The sequence below is a fragment of the Rhinopithecus roxellana genome, chromosome 10, assembly GCF_007565055.1.
Source record: "Rhinopithecus roxellana isolate Shanxi Qingling chromosome 10, ASM756505v1, whole genome shotgun sequence".
NCBI lineage: Eukaryota > Metazoa > Chordata > Mammalia > Primates > Cercopithecidae > Rhinopithecus > Rhinopithecus roxellana.
The window spans coordinates 86,508,006-86,531,384 of NC_044558.1; the positions used below are offsets into that span (position 1 = coordinate 86,508,006).

Consider the following 23,379-nt stretch of genomic DNA (forward strand, 5'->3'; position numbering starts at 1 on the left):
ACTGCAAAGAGGCATCAACGTGTGTTCTCTGTCTGTGCTCTACCAGGGGAACTGTCTGGGTATCTGGGAAAAATCATGCCCTTTTGAGATATTTAAATAAAAATGACTTATACCCCTATCAAGTACCCTCTCCAAGAGCCTCTCAGGAGACCATTCTTGTGGTTCCGTCTCCAAGCTCCTGCCCATGAAGAATTCTCTCCATTTACCTTGTTCTGGACTATCCTTGACCTTGATCCATCCTCATCCACCAAGACCACTCATACAAAGCACCTGTGGGTGTGTGAGGCTTCCCTAAAAGTTGTACTGGCATATGAGTTTTATATCACAATGCAAAGAATTTAAAATTAAATATTGTGCACCATATTTTAGGTTCTGATTCTCCCCACCACCTGGCCTTCCTCACTGATCACCTCTCACTGAAACTGGCTTTGCAAAATTATAACTGAGGAAATTGTGACAGTGAAAGAAATTAGACCTAACCAACTCTATCTTGCTTCTAACCCTGAAGCTGCTCTTGTCCTTTCCTGGGTGTAGGCCGAACTCACTTTGGGAAGGAATTTAGTTCATGGTTTGACGCTGAAACAAAATTGACAGCAAAGACCCCCTTCTTGCCTCGGGACCAGTCTGCCTTTGTAGGACTAACAAAGTAGCTACAAGATGAGAAATTACAGTTTAGGATCTTGCAGCCTCTGGTTCCCAGAGTCCCACCCTCGCCAGATTGCTCCTGGGGGTAACGTCACCACTGTAAAACCTAAAATCAGTGCTTGAGATATTTTGCATACATTGCCCTGGGTGGATCAGCTGACACCACCCAGGTGGTTACCTGGCCCAACCAGTTCTGCCATCTCACCCAGGAACAGAAGACATTAAGAAAACCTCTGCTGGGCGGGCGTGGTGGCTCATGCCTGTAATCCCAGCACTTTGGGAGGCCGAGGTGGGTGGATCACAAGGTCAGGAATTCAAGACCAGCCTGGTCAACATGGTGAAACCCCATCTCTACTAAAAATACAAAAATTAGCTGGGCGCAGTAGGAGGCACCTGTAATCCCAGCTACTCAGGAGGCTGAGGCAGAAGAATCACTTGAACCTGGGGGACAGGGGTTGCAGTGAGCCTGCACTCCAGTCTGGGTGACAGAGAGAGGGTCCTTCTGAAAAAAAGAAAGAAAGAGAGAAAGAGGAAGGAAAGAAGGAAGGAAGGAAGGAAGCAAGGAAGGAAGGAAGGAACTAGGGAGGGAGAAAGGGAGGGAGGGAGGGAGGGAAGAAAACCTCACTTTGATGCCCTGTGATTCCGTTTCCAACCTGACCAATCAGTACTCCCCACTTCCCAAGTCCCTACCCACCAAACTATCTTTAAAAACTCTGATCCTCGAATGCTCAGAGACTGATTTGAGTAATAATAAAACTCTGGTCTCCCGCACAGCCAGCGCTGCGTGAATTACTCTTTCACTATTGCAGTTCCCCTGTCTTGATAAATCAGCTGTGTCTAGGCAGCAGGCAAGGTGAACCCATTGGGCGGTTACATCACGACAGTCCAGCCATCCCACACGTTGCCATTCCCCCTTGCTTTAGAGACCCTGCTCGCTTGCTTGAGCGGATCTGTGTGGCTCTCCATACCCTTGGCTCGGAACCCTCTCATGGATTGGCTTCTACTCTACCTGCTTGGGGTCTCACCATTCAGTGGCTTAGAACTAGAGAACGTGGAAATAACAATCTTACTTTCCTCCTCTCACCAGGCTCTTGAAGTGGGAAGAAACAGTATCTTACACTCAGCCCAGTGCCTTGCACATGGTAGGTGTTCAGTAAATATTTGCTGAACAAATATCAGATGGATAAGGATTTTCCCCTAGGCTTGAAATGATTCCTCCTCCCTTCCTTGAAAGCAGAGTAGCTAGAATCAGTTTTTATTTTTCTTATTGTTATTATTATTTATCTGCTACACAAATACCTAGGCTGTTACAATATGATGTGTTGTGTTGGGATGAGGGTAAATGAGAGGGGGCTCTGGCTGGCCTGGTAGGAGGCCCAGCAGAGACCCCAAAGAATTATCCAATGAAGAAGGTGGGACAGTAATCCTTGGAAGAGAGACAGTAGTGTATTCAAAGTCCTGATAGCAAGAAAGGGCGTGTCTGGTTGGAAGAACAGTGGCATGTTAGGTGGGGCAGGAGGGAGAGAGTAGGGGTTTGGGCTGTAGTGGGAAAAGGTCACTCAGGGACAGATCCAACAGTCTAATAAGTCTTGTAAAGAAGTCTGCACTTAATCCTGTAAGCAATGGGGAACATCAAAGGATTTTAAAAGGAACATGACTTTTGCTTTGGCTCACGTATTTTCTTCTGTCTGTGAGGCATCTCCCTACCCCAAACCCTGCTTTCTCAAGTCCTATAACTATGCCTGAGCCTCAAGCCTGCCATGAGTGAATTCTGCTCTAAGAAGACACCCCTGATTGACCTGCGCTCCGCAAAGCCCCAGTCTGAAACACCTGTCTTCTCACCTCTCCCATAATTTGGATGGACTCACTTAAGCCATATATATTTTACTTTGTTAGGAGAAAGTCAGACCAGAGTAATAGTGAAGAGTGAAGTTCCTGAAGTCAGGCTGCCTGGGCCCGTTGCTTACTGGGTATATGATTTGGGACAGGGCACTTTTGCTTATCTGAAAAATGGAGATAAACACCGGACCTACCTCAGCTGGGCGCAGTGGCTCACGCCTGTAATCCCAGCACTTCAGCAGGCTGAGATGGGCAGGTCACTTGAGGTCGGGAGCTCGAGACCAGGCTGGCAAACATGGTGAAACCCCATCTCTACTAAAAATACAAAAATCAGCCGGGCGTGGTGGCGGGCACCTGTAATTCCAGCTATTGGGGAGGCTGAGGCACAAGAGTCACTTGAACCCGGGAGGCGGAGGTTGCAGTGAGCTAAGATCTCACCACTGCCCTCCAGCAGCCTGGGTGACAGAGTGAGGCTCTGTGAGAAAAAAAAGAAAGAAAGAAAGAAAAGAAAAGAAAAAGGAAAAGAGAGGAAAAAAAAAAAAAAACGAAAAGGAAAGAAAATTGGACCTACCTCATATGATTGTAGTGCAATTAAATGTATTAAATATACATAATGCACCCAGCATGGTGTCTGGCACAAATCAAAGATTCAGTGAGGGCCATTCTTTTATTTGCCTGTCTCTGTTACTGAACTGTGAGCTCTCTGCAGGCTGGGATTGCGACTCATGGTTTGCTATGCCCTTGGCCCCTAGCACAGGTCCCAGCAGAGTGGGTGTTCAGTCACTGATTCTGCTGTCTTTTGGGGTTTGGATATGCCCTTGAGAAGCAGCCCTGCAGCTCCTTATTAACTCTTCCATAAGAAAACATATAGGTCCGAGTTTTGCTGTCACCATGTGACTTACCCAAGCTACTTCTCTCTTGGCCTCAGGCTTCTTCATTGCAAAAATAACAACATCTGCTTTCTAGGGTGACTGGCTTTTTTCCCTCAGGACTGGAATGTGGATGTGGAGCTGTAGTGACGGCAGCTACCTGTGGCCCCAGTGAGAGGACATGGGGGCACGGAGGGCTGGGAGCGTGGGAAGCCCGGGCAAGAGGGAGAGTGGGAATGAAGCCAGCACTGCAGGGCCAGGTCAGATGGAGGGAAACAGTTCTGCTGATATCTTTAGTACCCTGAATCCAGCTGTAGCAGCAAGCAGCTCTTACCCTGGACTTCTCAGCTACGTGCAGCAATAAATATCCGTTTTGGCTTAAATTAGTTTGAGTTGGGTCTCCTGGCACTTACCAGGAGCCCTTCTTCCTTCTACCCTACACTCAGGGATCTGTGTTCCTGGCAGCATCGAAACCCGTGGCAGCCACAACACTGTTAATTGCCCTCAGAACTGCTAGGCCTCTTTCCTCCTTCCTAACAGAACCTTGTTTTGTTCAGACAGCAACGTTCGTGGCCTCAGAGGATGTTGATCCAAGCCTTTCATGATCATCCTTTTCCCTTTTGCCAGAAATTGGTCTGAGGGTAGGCATGTGACCCACTTTTGGCCAATGAGATAGAAAAAGAAGTCTGCTGGGAGCTTCTGGAAAATATCCTGCTCACTGATAAAAGAAGCTAGGTGATAATACCTTTTTATGATTTCCTTCTATTCCCATACAATGTCATATGAGAATGAGATGCCTGGAGCTGCTGCAGCCATCTTGCAACCATGAGGATAGACTGTGACTATGTAAACTTGTCAGAGATGTCAGAGAAAAAAATGCAAATTTCCTGGGCTCTTTGTAGCATTACAGTTGAAAAAAACAACCCTGTATCTACTTACCTCTAAACTTTTTGTGAAGTTAGAAAACAGCTATTTATATCATTTAAGCCACTATTCATCAGGGAACATTACTTTAAGCCACAGAATTGCTAACTGATGTTGTATATCTAGGTGGTATTACATTTTGTTCCTCATTAAAAGAACCACACGAGGCTAAGAATGTCAGCTCCTTTATTATTATTATTATTATTATTTACTGTTATTTCCCCCTAAACAACAGCATAACTCAAATAACAATGACACACACGTCCCTCCCGTATACACAATACCACTAGCCTATCTGTCAGGCTATCTGGCCTTTGCTTGGTTCCTGATGGAGCTGTCTGGAGACAGCTCCCTCTGTAAAAATCCCGACTTAAATAAAGGGGACAGAAGAAAATGGGGACCTTGGCCAGATCATAAACTGAGAGGCTCCCAGAGTCCTTAGGGAGGGCTAACTTGGAAACCTTGGGAACATGCTGGAAATATCTGGGCAGAGGGCAGAAGGCACTTTTTGTTTTTATGTGATTGATGGACAAATTCCGTATAGGGACATAAGACCTGTATATCACCCTTTGCAGGCCAGGCATGTGGAAGTACAGTGGGGTTAGCTACTGGATTTCATTAACCAAACCATGCAGCATGGTTTGGGAGCCATGGGAATTGGGAGCCCAGAGTAGGAACCTGGATAATGGGGGAGGTCCCCAGAGAAAAGTAACCCTTGCATTCACTGCAAGGTAAGATACAACGTGAAATGTTAAGTCCCCTTTCATGTGTTTTGCAACTATAGAATGTGCAACATTTTCATCAAGATAGAAAAGGTAAAGAAAGAAAAACTAGGATTTTGTCCTAACGCAACCAAGCATGGTTTGCCAATTGCGCTATCTTGTGGAAAAATCTACCACTACACTATCCAGGGAATCTGTGGTCAGTCCCCACCCCCGCACCCCCCAACATTTTACTTGCACTAAATCTGAGTTCAGCTAAAGTAATGTACCCTGGAATCAGAGAAGCCCTAGGGTTGGGGACAAAACAAGGATGGGCCAGTACTGGCATCTCAGGTACAGGTGACTTCCTGGCTGTCCTGGGGAAGCTCGTTGTTGAAACTGCTCTCTCCAAATGTTGAGTAAGGAGGGACCTGGGGAGCTTCGATGATCAGTAGACCCTCTGGGGAAAGTGAGGCAAACACTGTCACAGGATCCACCTCTGCAGGAAGCCTAGGAGAAACACACGATTTTATTCATTTATTATTGTTAATATAGCTTAAACATTATTTTATTCACTTGAGAGGAAATGTTTTTGATAAGAGCTTAGGCTTTGGGGACATACAATGCTGGGTTTGAATCCTGGCTTTACCCCTTTCTAGCTGTGTGGTCTTGGGAAGATTATTCCATTGCTCTGAGCTTGTTTTCTCATCTGCAAAATGAGGATAATAATATTGAACTTGTAGAGTATTTGAACTTCAGAGTCTGAGCATGCTTTGAAATGGTAAAGTGCTGTTTGAACAGTAGTTCTTAACTTAAAAGAGAGCTGTGGACCACATATTTGGTCCCAGGTTGAGGTCTTCACCTTAATACCCACTACTGAGCACAATTACTAGCAGAAATGGCACCACTACCATCCCTTTATAGAGCGCAAGTAGGGTGTTATGCATAGCAGGCAACACATTTTCATCTGACGTGTGCTTGCTGGAGAGTGCTTCACTACAAAATACATTAAGGGTGATGCAAGCACTAGGCACCTTGGTGGATAAAAGGGGCCAAGCTGGCCACATGTAGATTTCAGATGGCAACATACTCTATGGTATTCAAAATAAGCCTTGATTTTGTTCATACCCTAAGTATCTCTGAGGTGGTTTGGCTATGTCCACCCAGATCTCATCTTGAATTGTAGCTCTCACGTGTTGTGGGAGGGGCCTGATGGGAGATAATTGAATCATGGGAGGGGAGCAGTTTTCTCTGTACTGTTCTCATGGTAGTGAATAAGTCTCATGAGATCTGATGGTTTTGTAAGATTTTTTGCTTGGTTCTCATTTTCTCTCTTGTCTGTTGCCATGTAAGACGTGCCTTTCACCTTCTGCCATGATTGTGAGGCCTCCCCAGCCACATGGAACTGTGAATCTGTTAAACCTCTTTTTTTTTTTTTTTTTTTTTTTTGTAAATTACGTAGTCTCAGGTATGTCTTTATCAGCAGTGTGAAAATGGACTAATACAATCACTTAGCAGATCATTATTATTTTCTTCTTCTTCTTCTTCTTCTTCTCCTTTTTTTTTTTTTAAACAGAGTCTCACTCTGTCACCCAGGCTGAAGTGCAGTGATACGATCTTGGCTCACTGCAACTTCTGCCTCCCGGGCTCAAGCAATTCTGCCTCAACCTCCTGAGTAGCTGGGATTACAGTAACCCACCACCACGCCTGGCTAATTTATGTATTTTTAGTAGAGATGGAGTTTCACCATGTTGGCCAGGCTGGTCTTGAATTCCTGATCTTGTGATCCACCCACCTCAGCCTCCCAAAGTGCTGGGATTACAGGCATGAACCACCGAGCCCAGCCAATTATCTTGTTCTTAAAACTCAATTATAGACAATACCTGGTTGGAGTATTATAAGAGGATGATTAAGAGGTAAGCATTAATATGCCCATTCTACAGATCACAAAACAGAGACTTGGGGGAAATCAAATGACAAGCTCAATAAGTGAGAAAGCATTGAAGATGGAATTTCTAAACCTAAATCTGGTCCAAGTTCTAATAAGGTTTTTTTTTTTTTTTTGATGGAGTCTCACTCTGTCGCCCAGGCTGGAGTGCAGCCACGCGATCTCGGCTCACTGCAAGCTCCGCCTCCCAGGTTCACACCATTCTCAGCCTACTGAGTAGCTGGGACTACAGGCGCCCGCCACCACACCCAGCTAACTTTTTGTACTCTTTAGTAGAGACGGGATTTCACCGTGTTAGCCAGGATGGTCTTGATCTCCTGACCTCATGATCCGCCTGCCTCGGCCCTAATAAGGTATTTTTATGATTTTCAGATTGCTTTGAGTGAATGAGACTATTGAGAATTTGGTTTCTTCAACAAACTATGAAAATTGTGAGGACATATAGTGGTCTCATTGGGGTGCCATTATTTTTTTTAATCCTGAAATCCATGACCTTCTGAGTACTTTCTATGTACCAGGTACTTTAGCTGAATCATATCATTTTGGCGTTAACAATAATCCAACCAGGCAGATTCCATTGCTAGCCCCATCTTACAGATGAGGAAATTGAGGCTCAGAGAAGTGAACTGCTTTGCCCAAGGTCGCTCAGCTGGCAAACGGCAGAAAGGAACTAGAACCGGAATCCTGGTCTCCAAACTCAGAGTATCTGACTGTGATGCTCTCCTGCCTCCCCCAGCACCAGACACTTAAAAGAAGGACTACGGCAGGAAGGCCCAGAAGTTCAATCAAAATCTTTCCACTTGTCCATGTTGGCTCTGCCTATTGTAAACACAAGGGTCTCGATGAAAGAACCAAGGCGTGAGGTAAGCCCATTCCTGATCATGGGCAGGACTCCTGGAGGGACTGGAGAGTCTTTCTTTCCTTCGTTAATCTGTACTCATTTCATGCTGTCAGTATTTATTATTTCTTTATTTATTTTCTTTCGTGTCTTTCTTTTTTCTTGCTTTCTTGTATGGATTTCTTTCATCCTTCCTTTTCACACTGTCCTTTTCCTTCCTTATTCCTCCTTCCTTCTTCCTTCTTCCTTCCTCTTCCTGCCTTCCTTCCTTCCCTCCTTCCTTTTCTTTTTTTCTTTCTTTCTTTCTTTCTTTCTTTCTTTTCGTGCTTTCTTTATTTCTTTCCTCTTTCTCTCTTTCCCTTTCTCTCTCTCTTTCATTCTTTCTTTTTTTGTGTGTACAGCATCCTGTAGCCACATGAGCCATATCTACCCAGGAGATTCCTTGCCAAATTGGAACCACGGAGATGAACAAGGGTGCTTCTGGGAAGCACATTTGGAAGAAAAAGAGGGAACTAGAAAGCTGCCAAGTCAAGATTTTGAAGCAGAGACAAGGTCAAAAGTTTAGACCTCCCTCCCACTGCTGGGGATGGGCTGACTGTTTAACCATGTGCACACCAACCCAGTGCACACCAGGTACAGTGTGACAGGGTAGCTATGGCCTAGAGCATGGGTTTTGCAGGCAGGCCAACCTGCATTCAAACTCTGACTCTTCCTGACCACACAACATGGGGCTGGTGATCTTGCCTCTCTGAACCTATTTCTTTGCAGAAAAAGGGGGGCAACAATAGTATCCACCTCTTAGGGTGGTGTGAGAATTACGTTGCAGTCTTTGGCCTTACATGTTGGCATCTTGACAGCAAGATGGAGTATCATACAAATTGCGGTATCATTGAACCACAGAGTATCAGGGTCCCAAAGGATCTTCCTGATTGTCCATGACAGTGGTCTCATATAACTTATGGCAAAACTGAGGCTCAGAGAGATAGACATGTCCAAGGTCTCTCACCAGGTGACTTGCATGTTGAACTCACTTGGTGGGAAGTAATTCCTCTTCATTTCTCTTTCAGTGCTTCTACTTACATCTGAAGGAGTGTCTCTGCTAAGTACTAATATGCCTTTAATGCCTTTAGCCTCTATCACTTTCTACCTTCCCTTTTTAACAATGAAAGAGCTGAGGCCCGTAGGCAGGAAATATTATCTAGTTAGAATTTAACCACATTTTGCTTTCATTGGATTTATTTCGTGATTGCCTTCCTCAGTGAACATTTTAGTGATGAGAATTTAACTTTATCAAAAATGAGTTGATCTAAAAGAAAAAATAAACCTTTAGTAAATCATGGTATAGCAATGTAAGCATATAAGGCAAAAAATAGTGAAGACGGGATGCGAATGACGGTATTGCAAATGACTGTAATTTGGTTTCCCCTAACCAAATAGGAAGGTCATGGACTTTGAAAGTTGAGAGCTGTGTTCAGGTCCTAATCTGCTCTTTTTTAAAAAACAGCTTTATTGAGATATGATTGGCATACAAAACTGTATACATCTCTCTATATATGGTATACAACTTGATGTTTTGATGTATATATGCATGGTGAATACAGTGATCACCAGAGTCAAGCTAATGAACATATATTTGGTGTATCTATGTGTGTCGGGAAGATTACATTTAAGTTAAGAAGATTAATTTTGCAACGGTACTAGCAAATTTTCAATATATAATGTAATATTGTAAACTATCATTGCCATGCCGTACATTAGCCCCCCAGAACTTACTTATCTTGCAAAACTGAAACCGTGTACCCCTTGACCAACATCTCCCCATTTCCCACCCCACACTGGCCTCTGACAACCACCACCCTACTCTCTGCTTCTATGAGTTTGACTATTTTAGATTCCACATATGGTGAGATCATGCAGTATTTCTCTTTTCGTGTCTTTCTTATTTCACTTAGCAGAATGTCCTCTACTCCATCCCTGCTGTTGCCAATGGCAGTATTTCCTTGTTTTTTTTCCTCTGTCACCCAGGCTAGAGTGCAGTGGTGCGATCTTGCCTCACTGCAGCCTCTGCCTCTGAGTTCAAGTGATTCTCCTGCCTCGGCCTCTCGAGTAGCTGGGATTAGAGGTGTGCACCATCACACCCACCTAATTTTTGTATTTTCAGTAGAGATGGGGTTTCACCATCTTGGCCAGGCTGGTCTTGAACTCCTGGCCTCAAGTGATCTGCCCTCCTCGGCCTCCCAAGTGCTGGGATTACGGACATGAGCCACTGCACCCAGCCTCCTTCTATTTTAAGGCTTAATAATACTATATTCCAGATCTGTTCTTTACTCGCTGTGTGACCTTAGTTGAATCCCATTACTCCTCTGAGCTTCAGTCTCTTTATCCACAAGATGGGCTTGATAATACCTTCTCAAGGCCAGGCATGGTGGCTCACGCCCAGAATCCCAGCACTTTGGGAGGCCGAGGAGGGTGGATCACTTAAGGTCAGGAGCTTGAGACCAGCCTGGCCAACATGGTGAAACCCCGTCTCTACTAAAAATACAAAAAAAATTTAGCTGGGTGTGGTGGCTCACGCCTGGAATCCCAGCACTTTGGGAGGCCGAGGCGGGTGGAGCACCTAAGGTCAGGAGATTGAGACCAGCCTGGCCAACACGGTGAAACCCCGTCTCTACTAAAAATACAAAAACAATTTAGCTGGGTGTGGTGGTGCACTCCTTTAGTTCCAGCTACTTGGGAGGCTGAGGCAGGAGAATCGCTTGAACCTGGGAAATGGAGGTTTCAGTGAGCCAAGACGGCACCACTGCACTCCAGCCCAGGTGACAGAGCCAGGCTCTATCTCTAAAAAACAAACAGACAAACCAAAACAAACCTACTCAATAGGATTATTCTAAAGATTAAATAAAATTAAATCTATAAACCTCTTAGCATGGTTCTGGGCATGTCATAGGTGTCATAAGTGGCAGAACAGATATCTGGGAAGATGTGGAACCAGAAAAATAAAGTTTGCTCTGGTTCCAGGCATCCTCCCTTGGTAATTTCCTGCACCCTTGTCTTCCTGTTCTCTTATCCAGGTTGAGTGTGGAAAAGAGGCCAGCTGCAGTCCTTGCCCTGCCCCCAGCCTGATAGGAAACCCAAGACCTCTCCCTCTCCTCCTTATTCAGCGCAAATGGGGCCTTTCACACAGAGATGGATGTGTTGGGATGAATTTCCTTGCCATAGTTAAGGCAAACAGCTGCAGCATCCTGCTGGGGTGGAAATCTCCAAGGATCTCAGCCTGGCTGAAGAAATCTCCCTGTCCTCTAATGACTGGAGGTTTCCCTGGGAGAGGAGGCAAGGAGGCCTCCTGAGATTGGTCCAAAGGTGTCCCAGACTCCAGTTCAAATCCTTGGTGTCTAGAGTCTGGGCAGAGCCAGGAGCTCCCAGGAGTCCCAGCTGCTGGAGTGTGAGTCCAGCCTTGTGAAGCCTTTTCATAATATTAATTCCCATGGACCAAGCCCTGAGTCTGTATTCCATGCTTAATGCATTATACACATCCTCTCACTCCCATCACAACCCCTCCATGCAGGGATGCAGGGATGCAGGGATGCAGGAATGGAAGGTCAGGGCAGTTAAGCAAGTTGCCCCAAGTTACCCACCCACTTTCTCATGGAGCCAGGACTCCCTGCACCTGGAGCTGAGATTCAAAATATTTAACAACTGGTGCAGCTGGGCACTGACCATTCAGAAGGGATGGGTGCATGTCATAATGATGGAGGAGGGTCCTCGGACCCTTTAGTTTTTGGAAGGTGGAGAGGTTTAGAGGGTCCTGGGGACAGGATTAGAGTGACTGGGGTTGGCTAGGGAGGGCTTAGGGCAATAGCTAGCCAATATTCAGGGGTCCCTGGATCATGGACCAGTACCCATCTGTGGCCTGTTAGGAACCAGGCCGCTCATCAGGAGGTGAGCAGCAGTTCAGCCAGCATTACAGCCTGAGCTCCGCCTCCTGTCAGATCAGCGGTGGCATTAGATTCTCATAGGAGCTTGAACCCTATTGTGAACTGTGTATGTGAGGGATCTAGGTTGCGCTCCTTATGAGAATCTAATGCCCAATGATCTGAGGTGGAACAGTTTCATCCCCTAGTCAATAGAAAAATTGCCTTCCCTGAAACTGGTCTGTGGTGCCAAAAAGTTTGGGAACCGTTGAATATTTTAACAACTAGCCCAGCTCAGCAGCTGAGCACCAGCTTGGAGCAATTTCAATTTCAGGCATTTCTCATCAGGTTATTTCCAGTGAGCTATCTCCCCTAAGGCCTTGGAGCTTGTGAAATCCACACACACACACACACACACACACACACACACACACACACACACACACACAAATCCCTTTTAAGATGATTAATTCACTTCTTTCTCACTCATTCCCTTTTACAGCTATACCCTGCTTGTGACTCCACCCTGAGACCTCATTTGAGCCTTGACATCAGCTTCCCCGTCGCCTTCCTTCCTCTCCCTTCAGCAATGTTTAATCTGCTCGCTACACCAGGGAGAGGTGTGGGGCACGGAGATGTCAGGCAAGCCAGCGAACATGAAGAACAAACGGTTTGGCGTTTGCCTTATCAGGAAGTGTCCACAGGCTTCCAAGAACTGCAGAGGCTCTGGCAGGGCCAGGGATGGACACGTGGGGCAAGAGACAGGAATGTAGAATCCCAAAGCTGGAAGAAGCCTCAGAATTCAGCTAGTGTGATCTCTCCAGAAACAGAATGTCTTCGCAAAGGCCGATGGAGAAGTTAAGTCAACAACAACAATAGTAATAATGAGCTGCCACTTGTGAGGACCTACGCTGGGCCATGACCTCATGTCACTTTCAGCCAGGAATCCTGCAAGGCTGGAATCAGCATCCCTTTCACAGATGAGGAAACAGCATTCCTTGCTCAAGGACTGAGCGTGGAACTCAGAGGTCAGGGATCTATTCTGGGCCCTTCTAAATTCTAGTTTTAAAGACCTTGGGTATGTCCTTTCACCTGTGGGAGACTTAGTTTCCCCATATTGCAAGGAAGGTCATGTCTCTTCTCCCCGATGCATACTTTTGCTGCAAAGGCTAAATGCAACAATAGCTTGGAAAAGAGTTTAGGAGTCGGGCGCAGTGGCTCACACCTGTACTCCCAGCACTTTGGGAGGCAGAGGCGGGCAGATCACTTGAAGTCAGGAGATCAAGACCAGGCTGGTCAAACATGGTGAAACCCCGTCTCTACTAAAAATACAAAAATTAGCCAGGCATGGTAGCATGCACCTGTAATCCCAGCTACTCAGGAGGTTGAGGCACCTGTAATCCCAGCTACTCAGGAGGTTGAGGCAGCAGAATTGCTTGAACCCAGGAGACGGAGGTTGCAGTGAGTTGAGATTGTGCCTCTGCACTCCTGCCTGGGGGACAGAGCGAGGCTCCATCTCAAAAAAAAAAAAAAAAAAAAAAAAAAAGAGAGAGAGAGAGAGAGTTTAGGGCCAGAAATGCACACAGTGGAGTGACGCTGATTGCTGATTAGAGAGAAGGTATGTATGAAGCACCTGGCAGTTGTTTAAGTGCAGCCATCATGACCACACTGTGCAACTCTTCTCCCTATAGGTACTGCCAGTTAGGGGCTCATGGTAGCTTAGGTTCATAGCCTCAGCCTGATTGTCTTTGGCTGCTCTCATGGTCCCCCAGCTTTCCCTGTTAAACATGAATCCCCTCTACTCCCTCCGCTCAGCAAAATAGCCCTTCCTCTGTCCCAACCTCTCAGCCTCCAAACCCCTCTGGGTAGTATGCAGTGCTCTCAGGACACTTTCCAGCTTCATTTTTGTGGATGCTCTAGAGAAGGTGCTCACTCTCCCGGCTGGGCAGAGGCAGAGCAAGCAGCCTGCAAGATATTCTGCTGGAGCATTTGGGGAATCAGGGGATAGTCTTTCTGGTTGGTGACAGGGGTCCTCCCTCAGCTATGCCCCGTGGGTAGGGGCTGTGTGATTATGGACAAGGCATTGTCTCACTTACCCTCAGATGCTTAGTCTATAAAAAGGGGTTGTTCCCCAGGTGCAGTAGCTCAAGCCTCTAATCCCAGCACTTTGAGAGGCTGTGGTGGGTGCATTGCTTGAGCCTATGAGTTCGAGACCAGCCTGGGCAACATGGCGAAACCCCATCTCTACTAAACAAATGCAAAAAATTAGCCGGACATGGTGGCACATGCCTGTAATCCCAACTACTTGGGAGGCTGAGGCACACGGGTCGCTTGAACCCAGGAGGTGGAGGTTGTAGTGAGCCAGGATCACACCACTGCACTCCAGACTGGGTGACAGAGTGAGACTCGGTCTCCAGATAAATAAATAAATAATAAATAAACAAAATGAGGTTTTTAATACCCACCTCACAGGGCACCGAGCAGAAGAGATGATGCAATCTATGTGCTACCCCTTCTGGGACCCTATTACAGGTCTGCTGGGACACTGTCTTCTCATTGGGTGTGAGGGTTCAATTCCCTGCCCCAAGGACGTGTCTTAAAAAAGAGATGCCCAAGAGGGAGAGACCCCAGATCATGGGTCCCAGGTGTGCCCCCTCCTCCACTCCCACCCTGAGCTCCATGACTCCAGGTTACTCACTGGATTTTCTTTGTGAAGTTCTTAGAAACGATGCCACCTTCTTGCTGTTTCTCTTCGTGTTTGCCTGGAAGGAAGAAAAGTGTGGCGTGTCAGCATCTATGTTCCTTGGGCATCCTTCAGGACTCAGGCTTGAGTTCAAATCCTGGACCTGGACCTGCCTTGCTGCGTGGCTTAGGTCTACCCTAGAGACTCCAGTTGTCTAAGCCTCAAGGACCTTGTCTGCCATACAGACCCATTTAAGTCCACCTCCAAGGCTGGCTATGAAGGCGAAATAAGGTAATTGATGGAAAGGTAATTGAGGTGGCGTTGACCGTGGTTTGTAGGTAATGGAGGGTTAGTCTGAGGAAATCACAGAAGCTGGGCCATGTGTTGTACCAAATCTTCCCAGTCTCCCACCTGACTCCTCTTCTCTAACCTGCCAGTAGAACCCTGGGGCTGACATCCCAGACTGGGTGGCAGGCTTGAAGTGGGGTCACGTGCTGAGGGCAACTCCGCCATGTAGCTTGCTTTACAGCCAACAGAGTGCTTTCCTAACTCTGAGCCCAGACGTCGTTCTCCCTTTGTTTCCAACATGGAAACTGAGGCCTGGTGATGGATCCGGGGTCACCCAGCAGGTTCGTGGTGGCTCTGAGCTTTGAATCAGCTCTCTCTGAGTCTAGGCCGAGTTCTAGGGCCTGATGCCCCTCTGCTCTTGAATTTCTGTCTGTTCCAGCTCCCGCTTAGCTCTTTAAGCCACATTATCTGTAGCCAGTAGTGAAAGCACAGCCTGGAAAAAGAAAGCTTCAATCTACCAAAAACACCCAGCTTTTCCTAAGAGCACTGTGGATGTGAAATTCCACCAGCTCTCCTGCCTCTTACCCTGCGGTACAAGAGGGGCTTCCCAAACCCCTTAGGGAGGAGAAAGATGAAATTACGAGAAGGCTTGGACCTAAACTGGTTTTGATCCAGTAACGTATATAGCACCTTCTAATTCTCTCAGTCTCTCCTCATTCTGTTTTTCTTTAATAAAGAGGGTGTCTCTAGTTTCTCTTTAAACGAACAAGATTAGTACAACGGTGGGGCCATTCGGCTGTTACTTTTCAGTCCTCATTTGTGGGGCCACCTTCTGGAGACAAGAACTCTCATTTACACAGGGAGGTGCTTCTGAGAGGCCTTGAAATCTAGAATGTAAATAACTTTGTTGAATATAGCAGTCCAGATTTTTTTAAAATGGACAACTTATAGCTAATTACTTTTAATTATTTCTTTGTTGATAGCTTTTTTTGTGCTTTAAGATAATGTGTACGTTAGAAAATGTAGAAAATAGGCGGGGCATGGTGGCTCACTCCTATAATGTCTGCACTTTGGGAGACAGGAGGATCACTCGAGGCCGGGAGTTTGAGACCAGCCTGGACAACATAGAGAGGCGCTGTTTCTAAAAAATAATAATAATAGGCAGGGCATGGTGGCTTATGCCTGTAATCCCAGCACTTTGGGAGGCCGAAGCAGGTGAATCACGAGGTCAAGAGATCGAGATCATCCTGGCCAACATGGTGAAACTCCATCTCTACTAAAAATACAAAAATTAGCTGGACGTGGTAGCACATGCCTATATTCCCAGGTACTTGGGAGGCTGAGGCAGGAGAATTGCTTGAACCTGAGAGGTGGAGGTTGCAGTGAGCTGAGATCGTGCTACTGCACTCCAGCCCAGTAACAGGGCGAGACTCTGTCTCAAAATAGTAATAATAATAATAGTAATTAATATTATTATTATTATTATCCAGGTGTGATGGTGCATGCCTGTAGTCCCAGCTATTTGCGAGGCTGAAGTGGGAAGATTGCTTGAGCCCAGGAGTTTGAGGTTACAGTAAGCTATAATGCGCTACTGCACTCCAGCCTGGGCAAGAGAGTGAGATCTGGTCTCTAAATTTAAAAACAACAACAACAACAACAACAACAAAAGAAAAAATTAAAAAAAATTAAAAAGCCATCAAAACTACCCATAATCCTGTCACCCTAAGGAAGCTACTAATAATATATTTCATATGTTCTGACTTTTCTATGTTTCTCAGAAATGTGTAAATGTTACATCGTATCCACGTATATCGGTGTTCTATCAAATGGGATAGTTCTCTGCATTATGTTTGGAACTTATTTTTTTTTTCTTGCTAACACATTATAATTACTTTTCCATATTACCAAATATTCTTTGACAACATAATTTTTAATGGCTGCAGTCAGTGTTCTATTGAGGAATACATAAGAGCTAATTTAGCCAATCCCCTACTTTGGGGCACTGAGGAGTTTCCAACATTGGAGAGAACTTCATGGCCCTGAACATTCTTGTAGCTTTACACCAGGCCCTGTGACTTCTTTAGGATTAACTGAAGACTAATCCAACTTCCAGAATTTCTAAGGCTTAATCTGTATTGCTAAATTGCTCTCAGGAAAAGAAATTCGTTTTAAACTGGAGTGTCTGGCTAAGCAGAACATGCTATTCTGCGAACGTGTGGCCGCTTAAACAATCTATCCTGTGCTGCCAACTCCGTGACCACCAACTGCCTGTCTCTAACACAGGCCTGTGCCCAGAAGAGCACTGTCTGTTCTTTGGTACCCTCCCCATAGCCAGGGCACTGGGAGACCTGCTTCCCCTGGGGACAGGCCAGTGCCTCTGACTCAGCCCTTTTGCATCTGAGAATCCTCCTGCATGCTGGTGCCCTGGGAAGAATAACTGATGATATAAATAATAACAGCAAAGTAATACAGTGCTTCCTTGGTGTCAGCCACTGTTCTAAGCACCTTATCTATATCAACTCCTTTAATTTTTGCAACAACCTTAAATAATAATAGTAAAATGATAATACAAGCAGGCAGTTTCATTATTATCATTTTGTAGATAGGAAACCTGAAGTTCAGAGAGGTTAAGTGCTGTACCCAAGGTCACACAGTTTGGAAGTGACTGGTGCAAAGATTCAAAAGCAGGCAGATAGGTTCTGGAATACTGAGTTTTGGACTTAAGTCTCTACTCTGACATTTCCTGGCACGTCTCTGAGTTTCTCCGAGCCTCAGTTTATTCTTCTCCGAAATGAGAATGACAACACCTACCTTATTGGGTTACTGTAGGAAGCAAATGCAAGCGAGTCACAGAATGGCTTTGAAGTGGTAAAAGTACCATGTGAAGGTCAACGCTTGCAGTTTATTTTGATGTTTGGGGAAAGGACTGCTTCTCAGAAACTAGGTGCCTCTGTCTGCTCTGAAAATAGGGTATTGGGCTGAGGGAAGCGAGGATCTCTGAGCAGGGAAAGCTCTAAGATTTCCTTAAGAGGGGCCTGGAGGTGGAGTTAACCTGGTTTAGAGAGAGTATTGTTAGGAGGATCATCTTGAAACTCAATTTGCTTATCATTTGCATACTTCCATTAGGGGAGCTTAAGGATTATGAGTGATTTTTAATTTCTTATTTTGCTTTCCTAACTACATATTCTATCATGAAGACATTTCATTTTTGTAGACAGAAAAAAGTAATTATTATGATTTTTAAAAATACATCCAGAGGCTAGAAGTCAGAGACCCCTTGCAGACATGCTTTTTTCAACATGCCTCAGAGAAATGTAAGTGGAACACTATTGGCCCAGCTAAAGAAAGAAGGTGCTGTTTCTAGGGAAGGCAGAGGCCCTGGGACTAAGGAGAAGGGGTGGGAATAAGGCCTTGGGGCTTTTCAGTCTCTATCTTAGCCAGGGTCTGGCCCAGTGGCCCATGAAGGGAACATCTCTTGGCTGGTGGTTGCAGGATGCGGGCAGGGGAATCTGAGGCTTGCTGGAAATTGTCTAGTCCAGCATTTTCCAAACACTTCCTTGTATGAGACACTCATACGCGGTCAGATAAGACAGGGCTGCCTCTCAGAGATTCATAAACTGCATTAGTGACTTAAAGGCTCTGACAAGTCCAGCAATGAGAAGACCTGTTTATAATTTTGTTTTTACTGGTACCATATAAGACTCTGAACTCTCCTGCTCCTGTTTCTAGATGCCTAGTAACCACTTGAAGTACTTTAGTAAATTCTGATCTTGTCTACCTCTTCACAAGACCAACAGTAAAACTGAGGCTCCAGAGGCTGTGGGATTTGCTCAGGGTCACACCGCCAGAAGTACATCCAGCCATCCTGGCTCAGAACCAGTCAGAGAGGCCTGACATTGAATCTCAGACACTGCCAGGGAGAAGTGGGTGATCTCAGGTGAGTTTACTTTCTCTGGGCCTCGGTTTCCTTATCTGCATAATGGGGTTAACCTACCCACACTTCCTAGGAGGTCCTTCTGAGGAACCACTGAGCCACCACATGTAGGCCTTTAGCACATACTTGTGGAGGAACGGATTTGTCATTATGTGGTACAGGGTTGGAAACTGGATCTGACTTCCAACTTCCCTTGAAAATTGCTTTTTATTTATTTTTATTTTTTATATTTTTTGAGACAGAATTTCTTTCTTGTTTCCCAGGCTGGGATGCAGTGGCATGGTCTCGGCTCACTGCAACCTCCACCTCCCGGGTTCAAGCGATTCTCCTGCCTCAGACTCCTGAGTAGCTGAGATTACAGGTGCCTGCCACCATGCCCAGCTGATTTTTGTGTTTTTAGTAGAACAGGGTTTCACCATGTTGGCCAGGCTGGTCTCAAACTCCTGACCTCAAGTGATCCTCCCGCCTTCGCCTCCCAAAGTGCTGTGATTACAGGCATGAGCCACCACACTCGGCCCGAAAGTTGCTTCTTAAATAGAGCTCCTGATATCAATTTTATTTCTTTAAACTCCTTCTTTGAAAGCACTTGTATGGACTCTTAGGGAATTTGGATTCTGTCTAGCCGATGTCACTAATTGTACATCTGAAAAGCTTTGTCTTTGTCTTATGTAAGCTCCCAATGACCCCATTTTACAGATGCGGAAATTGAGACTGCATGACTCACCTAAAGCCTCTGGATTAGTAAAACACTTAACTGAGATCTCAACATGGAGCTGCCAGACCCCACCTGTTACGAAGCACCTACAAAAAAGGATGGGGAAAAGCCCTCCAGGCTGGACAGAGGGTCTCCTAGAGAGGCCACAGGGTAGGGAAGACCCTTGGACGTGGGCTGGAAGCATCTAAGAGCCTAATTAAAACAAGGACAGAAGGAATGGTGATCATTGTTCTGTTTACGGAATGCCAGCCAAGCACTATTATTAGCTCCATTTTATAGACACTCTGCATATGTGATCATAGATAGTCTGCATATGTTTAATCTTTCCTACACTCTTGCAGGACAGATAGTATTATGATCCCCATTCTGCAGATAGGAGAAATGAGGCTCAGAGGGATGAAAAGACTTTCTTGTCCACATCCATCATGCTAGTGAACAGCAGTGCTGGGATCTGAACCCAGGTTTCAAAGAGAATCTATTATTCATTATTTATTGGGGCCTTCCTGGATGTCTGGCATTATAACAACAACGATGGCAATAATACTACTAATTCCTTGTGTTCCAGGTCATAGAAATGTGAAAGGAAAATAAATCTTGGGGCCCCCAAATCACGAAGCTAAAGGGAAAAGTCAAGCTGGGAACTGTTTAGGGCCAACTTACCCCCCATTCTATTCAAAGTCAGCCCTCTGCTCACTGACATAGATGCATATCTGCTTGCCTTCTTTGGAAAGGCTAATCAGAAACTCAAAAGAACAATTTGTCTCTCACCTACCTTTGGCCTGGAAAACCTCTCCCTACTTCAAGTCTTCCTGCCTTTGCTTCAAGTTGTCCTGCCTTTCCAGATCGAACCAATGTACTTCTTACATATATTGATTGATGTCTCATGTCTCTCTAAAATGTATAAAACTGAGCTGTGCCCAGACCACCTTGGGCATGTGACAGGAGGACTTCCTGAGGCTGTGTCATGGGCATGTCCTCAACCTTGGCAAATAAACTTCCTAAATGAACTGAGATATGTCTCAGATTTTCTGGCTTCACAGGTATGTACACATTGTACAGCATCACCTCATTTAATACAACAATCTTTTTGGTATAACCATTTGAATTCTAATTTCCAGATGAGGAAACAAAACAAGCACAAAGAAGTAAAATAATTTGCACATCCTGCTGGTTAGAGTTGGAGCCAGTTTCGGAACTCGTGCCTGGCTCCCAGCCAACTCAGAGATCTGGCTGACCCTGTCATCAGCACGTGGCCCCAGCAAGTCTCCCAGCCCACCACACCCGCCGGAGCCTCTGATGTTTATAATTCTGCCATGACTGGCTTGAAACTCCCCCTGAACATTGCTGGGGCTTGTTCCTGCCCAGCCTGTGTTTGCAATGGCTTTGACTGATTTTCTGGAAGGCAAGCCTCTGCCGGGAACACATTCTTTTTAATGGAGCGGGAGGGAAGGAAAAGAAAGCTTTTTCTGCTGCCCAGCTTAACAGGGGCTGAGCTTCCTGTCTTCTCTCTTCTTTCCCCCTTGTATGTTTCTTTCTCCCAGGTTGGGATGTGGCTGTGAGAGCCCTGAGCCTAAAGCTGTGGATAGGCCCAGTCCCTACTCCACTCCTATTGCTGACTCATGGCATGACTGTGAACAAGTCCCACCTAGGCTTCAGCCTCCTCAACTGCAAGATAGGCCTAGACACCCCTGCTACTCTGGACTTGACTGAGGGTGATTTTGGAGAAGAAGTGTAAGAATGTCAGCCCAGCCCTTGGCACCTAGCAGGTGCTCAGTAAATCATTCCTTCTTTCTGGCCTCCTAATTCCCAGGCAGCCTGGGTCTGAATCTTTGGTGGCCTTGAACAAGTTACTTTAATCTTTCCATACCTCAGTTTCCTCATCTGCAAAAAAAAGAAGATAAACAGTACCCACCTCCTCTGGTGGTTGTTTTAGCTGAGATATGATAGGCAACAGTATTTAACAAAGTGCTGAGGACATAGTTAGCACTCAGAGTTACCAGTTAGTGTTACTACAATTACTGGTAAGCCTCAGTTTCCTTGTCTGGGACAAGGAGAGGTGTTTTCACTGGAAACCAGCTGTGGATATTAATACTATCATTGCTCAGCCTGAAGGTGAACTTCTAGACCCTGTGTTGTGATGCTGGAGTGCATGAAATCCCATTTCTTCTTTGTTTTTTAATTTTTTGATACCTGCTTAACCTGTTCTTTATATTAAATGCCCTCTGTCAAAATATCCAACGTGGTTTCTATTTTCCTGTCTGTACCCTGATTGATCAGCACCCAAAGGCCCCAGTAGCTGAGTCAGGCAGGTTAAGATCTCTGCTGGGAACCGGGAGAGAAGTTTTCCATAAAGATAACTTTGCGGGCTGCATTCCTGAGCCCTGAGGTCACCTGTGTCGCACTGTCCCAGCCTCAGGAAACTTTTCTCCTGGCTATTCCCAGGGCTGAGGCCTACTCCCCCCCCACCCCCCCGACTTCCTACCCCTGACTTACCAGACACCTCCACGTATCCATCTTTGGTCTTCACCATCAACTCCTCTGGCTTGAAGCTGTGCACATTCACACACACTTTCCAGGGCTCCCCAGGGAAGGGCGGGGGGGTCCTGCCCTCGGCAGGCACCCCAAACCTGGCGGTGGCAGTGGGGCCCCGGGGCACCATGCCAGACCTTAGGGTGCCTGGCCAGGCAGAGGAGAGACGAGGCAGAGCCCAGTCGGGCCAAGAGGCCGTCAAGTCGTCTGGGAAGGGGTCCATGCCAAAGCCATCATCCAGCAGGCGAGAGGAGAGGGGAGAGTCCCGGAAGGGGTCTCGGCGCAGGCGGCTTGGGTAGTGGCAGGAGAAGGGCATCTGACCATCAGCCATGGTGGCTGCTGAGCTCAGAGGGAAACAGAGGCTCAGAGAGACAGAACTACCTGTCCAAGGTCACTCAACAAGGTGGTGTGGCTGGGCTAGCTTATTCTTCAGCTTCCGAAAATGCTGCTTTTCTGCAGGGAGAAGCAGAACCAACCACTGCCAGGGACGGTTGTGCCCCCTCGGCTGGGGTCCCAGACCCCAAAGGTGACCCCCGGGCAGGTCCAGCAGAATCCCAGAGGGCCCCTCTCCGCACTGCCTCACGACAGACCAGCAAGCCACCGTCCTCCCAGGCTGCCCAGGCTGGCAGCCAGAGCCGCTGAGGTCTAGAGCGGAGCCAGGAGCTTAATAAACCCAGGGCACGCGCGCCTAGAAACTTCTTCTGGCTCCTCCTGGGCTGCAAGTCTTCTATTTATTTGCTGCTGGAGACTGGAGGCGGGTTTTGCAAGCGTCTCCTGTCACAGGAATATTCGGAGGTGATGAACCAGCCCCGGAGAATCCGCGGAGGGAACAGCTGGGCTGTAGGGGGAGCTGGGAGGGGCCGCGTCCAAGTTCAACCAGCCTCTCTGGACACTCTCTCCTCCCCTGGCCACTCCGCTCAGCTCCACCCTCCGCTTGCTCCCGGCGCTGGGGCCGTCCTCCCAGAGAGGCGCACTGCCTGGCTATTAATAACCCCTAGCCTGGCTGAGGGCTCAGGTCACCCTCTGGAAATACCTTCCCCAGAGCGTGTCGTATCCTGCCTTTCCCCTGGGGACCTGCAGAAAGGGAAGAGAGAGACAGGAGCCCAGTGGATCTGAAGGATGTCCCTGGGTTGGAATCCCCAGTTACAAGGTGGCCAAGCTCCTAAAGCCTCAACGCCCTCTGGGGAGAGCGGTAAAGAAAAAAAAAAATTATACATATATATATGTATACATATGACACTTGTCAAAGTATGATAAGCAAGACTTTACTGGGCAGGGAAACTTTCTCCATAGATGTAGGGACCCCCACAATGGGATTTTGCAGTGAGGGAGAAAGATTAGATTTGATTCCCAGTAGGTCATGGGTAAGTGGGAATTTGTAGGCAAGAAGCAGGTGGAGTGGGGGTGGGATCAGCGAATGGAAAATTACTAGGAGGAAAGTCTAGGGATCAGAGGGATTCAGGCTCAGCTAACCTAAGAGGATGTTTGCTGAAGACAGGCCAGGGTGCTCAGACATCACCTGGGGGACAGTGGAGGATGAGGAAACTGATCAGAT

The 23,379-nt window shown here is 46.6% G+C and overlaps 1 protein-coding gene across 1 annotated transcript; it reads right to left on the bottom strand.

Moving 5' to 3' along the window:
- Positions 1-4,446: 4,446 nt before the first annotated feature.
- Positions 4,447-22,754, bottom strand: HSPB8 (heat shock protein family B (small) member 8). The gene is made up of 3 exons (XM_010368271.2): positions 21,789-22,754; positions 14,374-14,437; positions 4,447-5,488 (listed from the first exon to the last, which is right to left on the bottom strand). Exons 1-3 carry the CDS (start codon positions 22,153-22,155, stop codon positions 5,329-5,331), a joined length of 591 nt encoding a protein of 196 aa, XP_010366573.1. The 5' UTR covers positions 22,156-22,754; the 3' UTR covers positions 4,447-5,328.
- Positions 22,755-23,379: the final 625 nt, after the last annotated feature.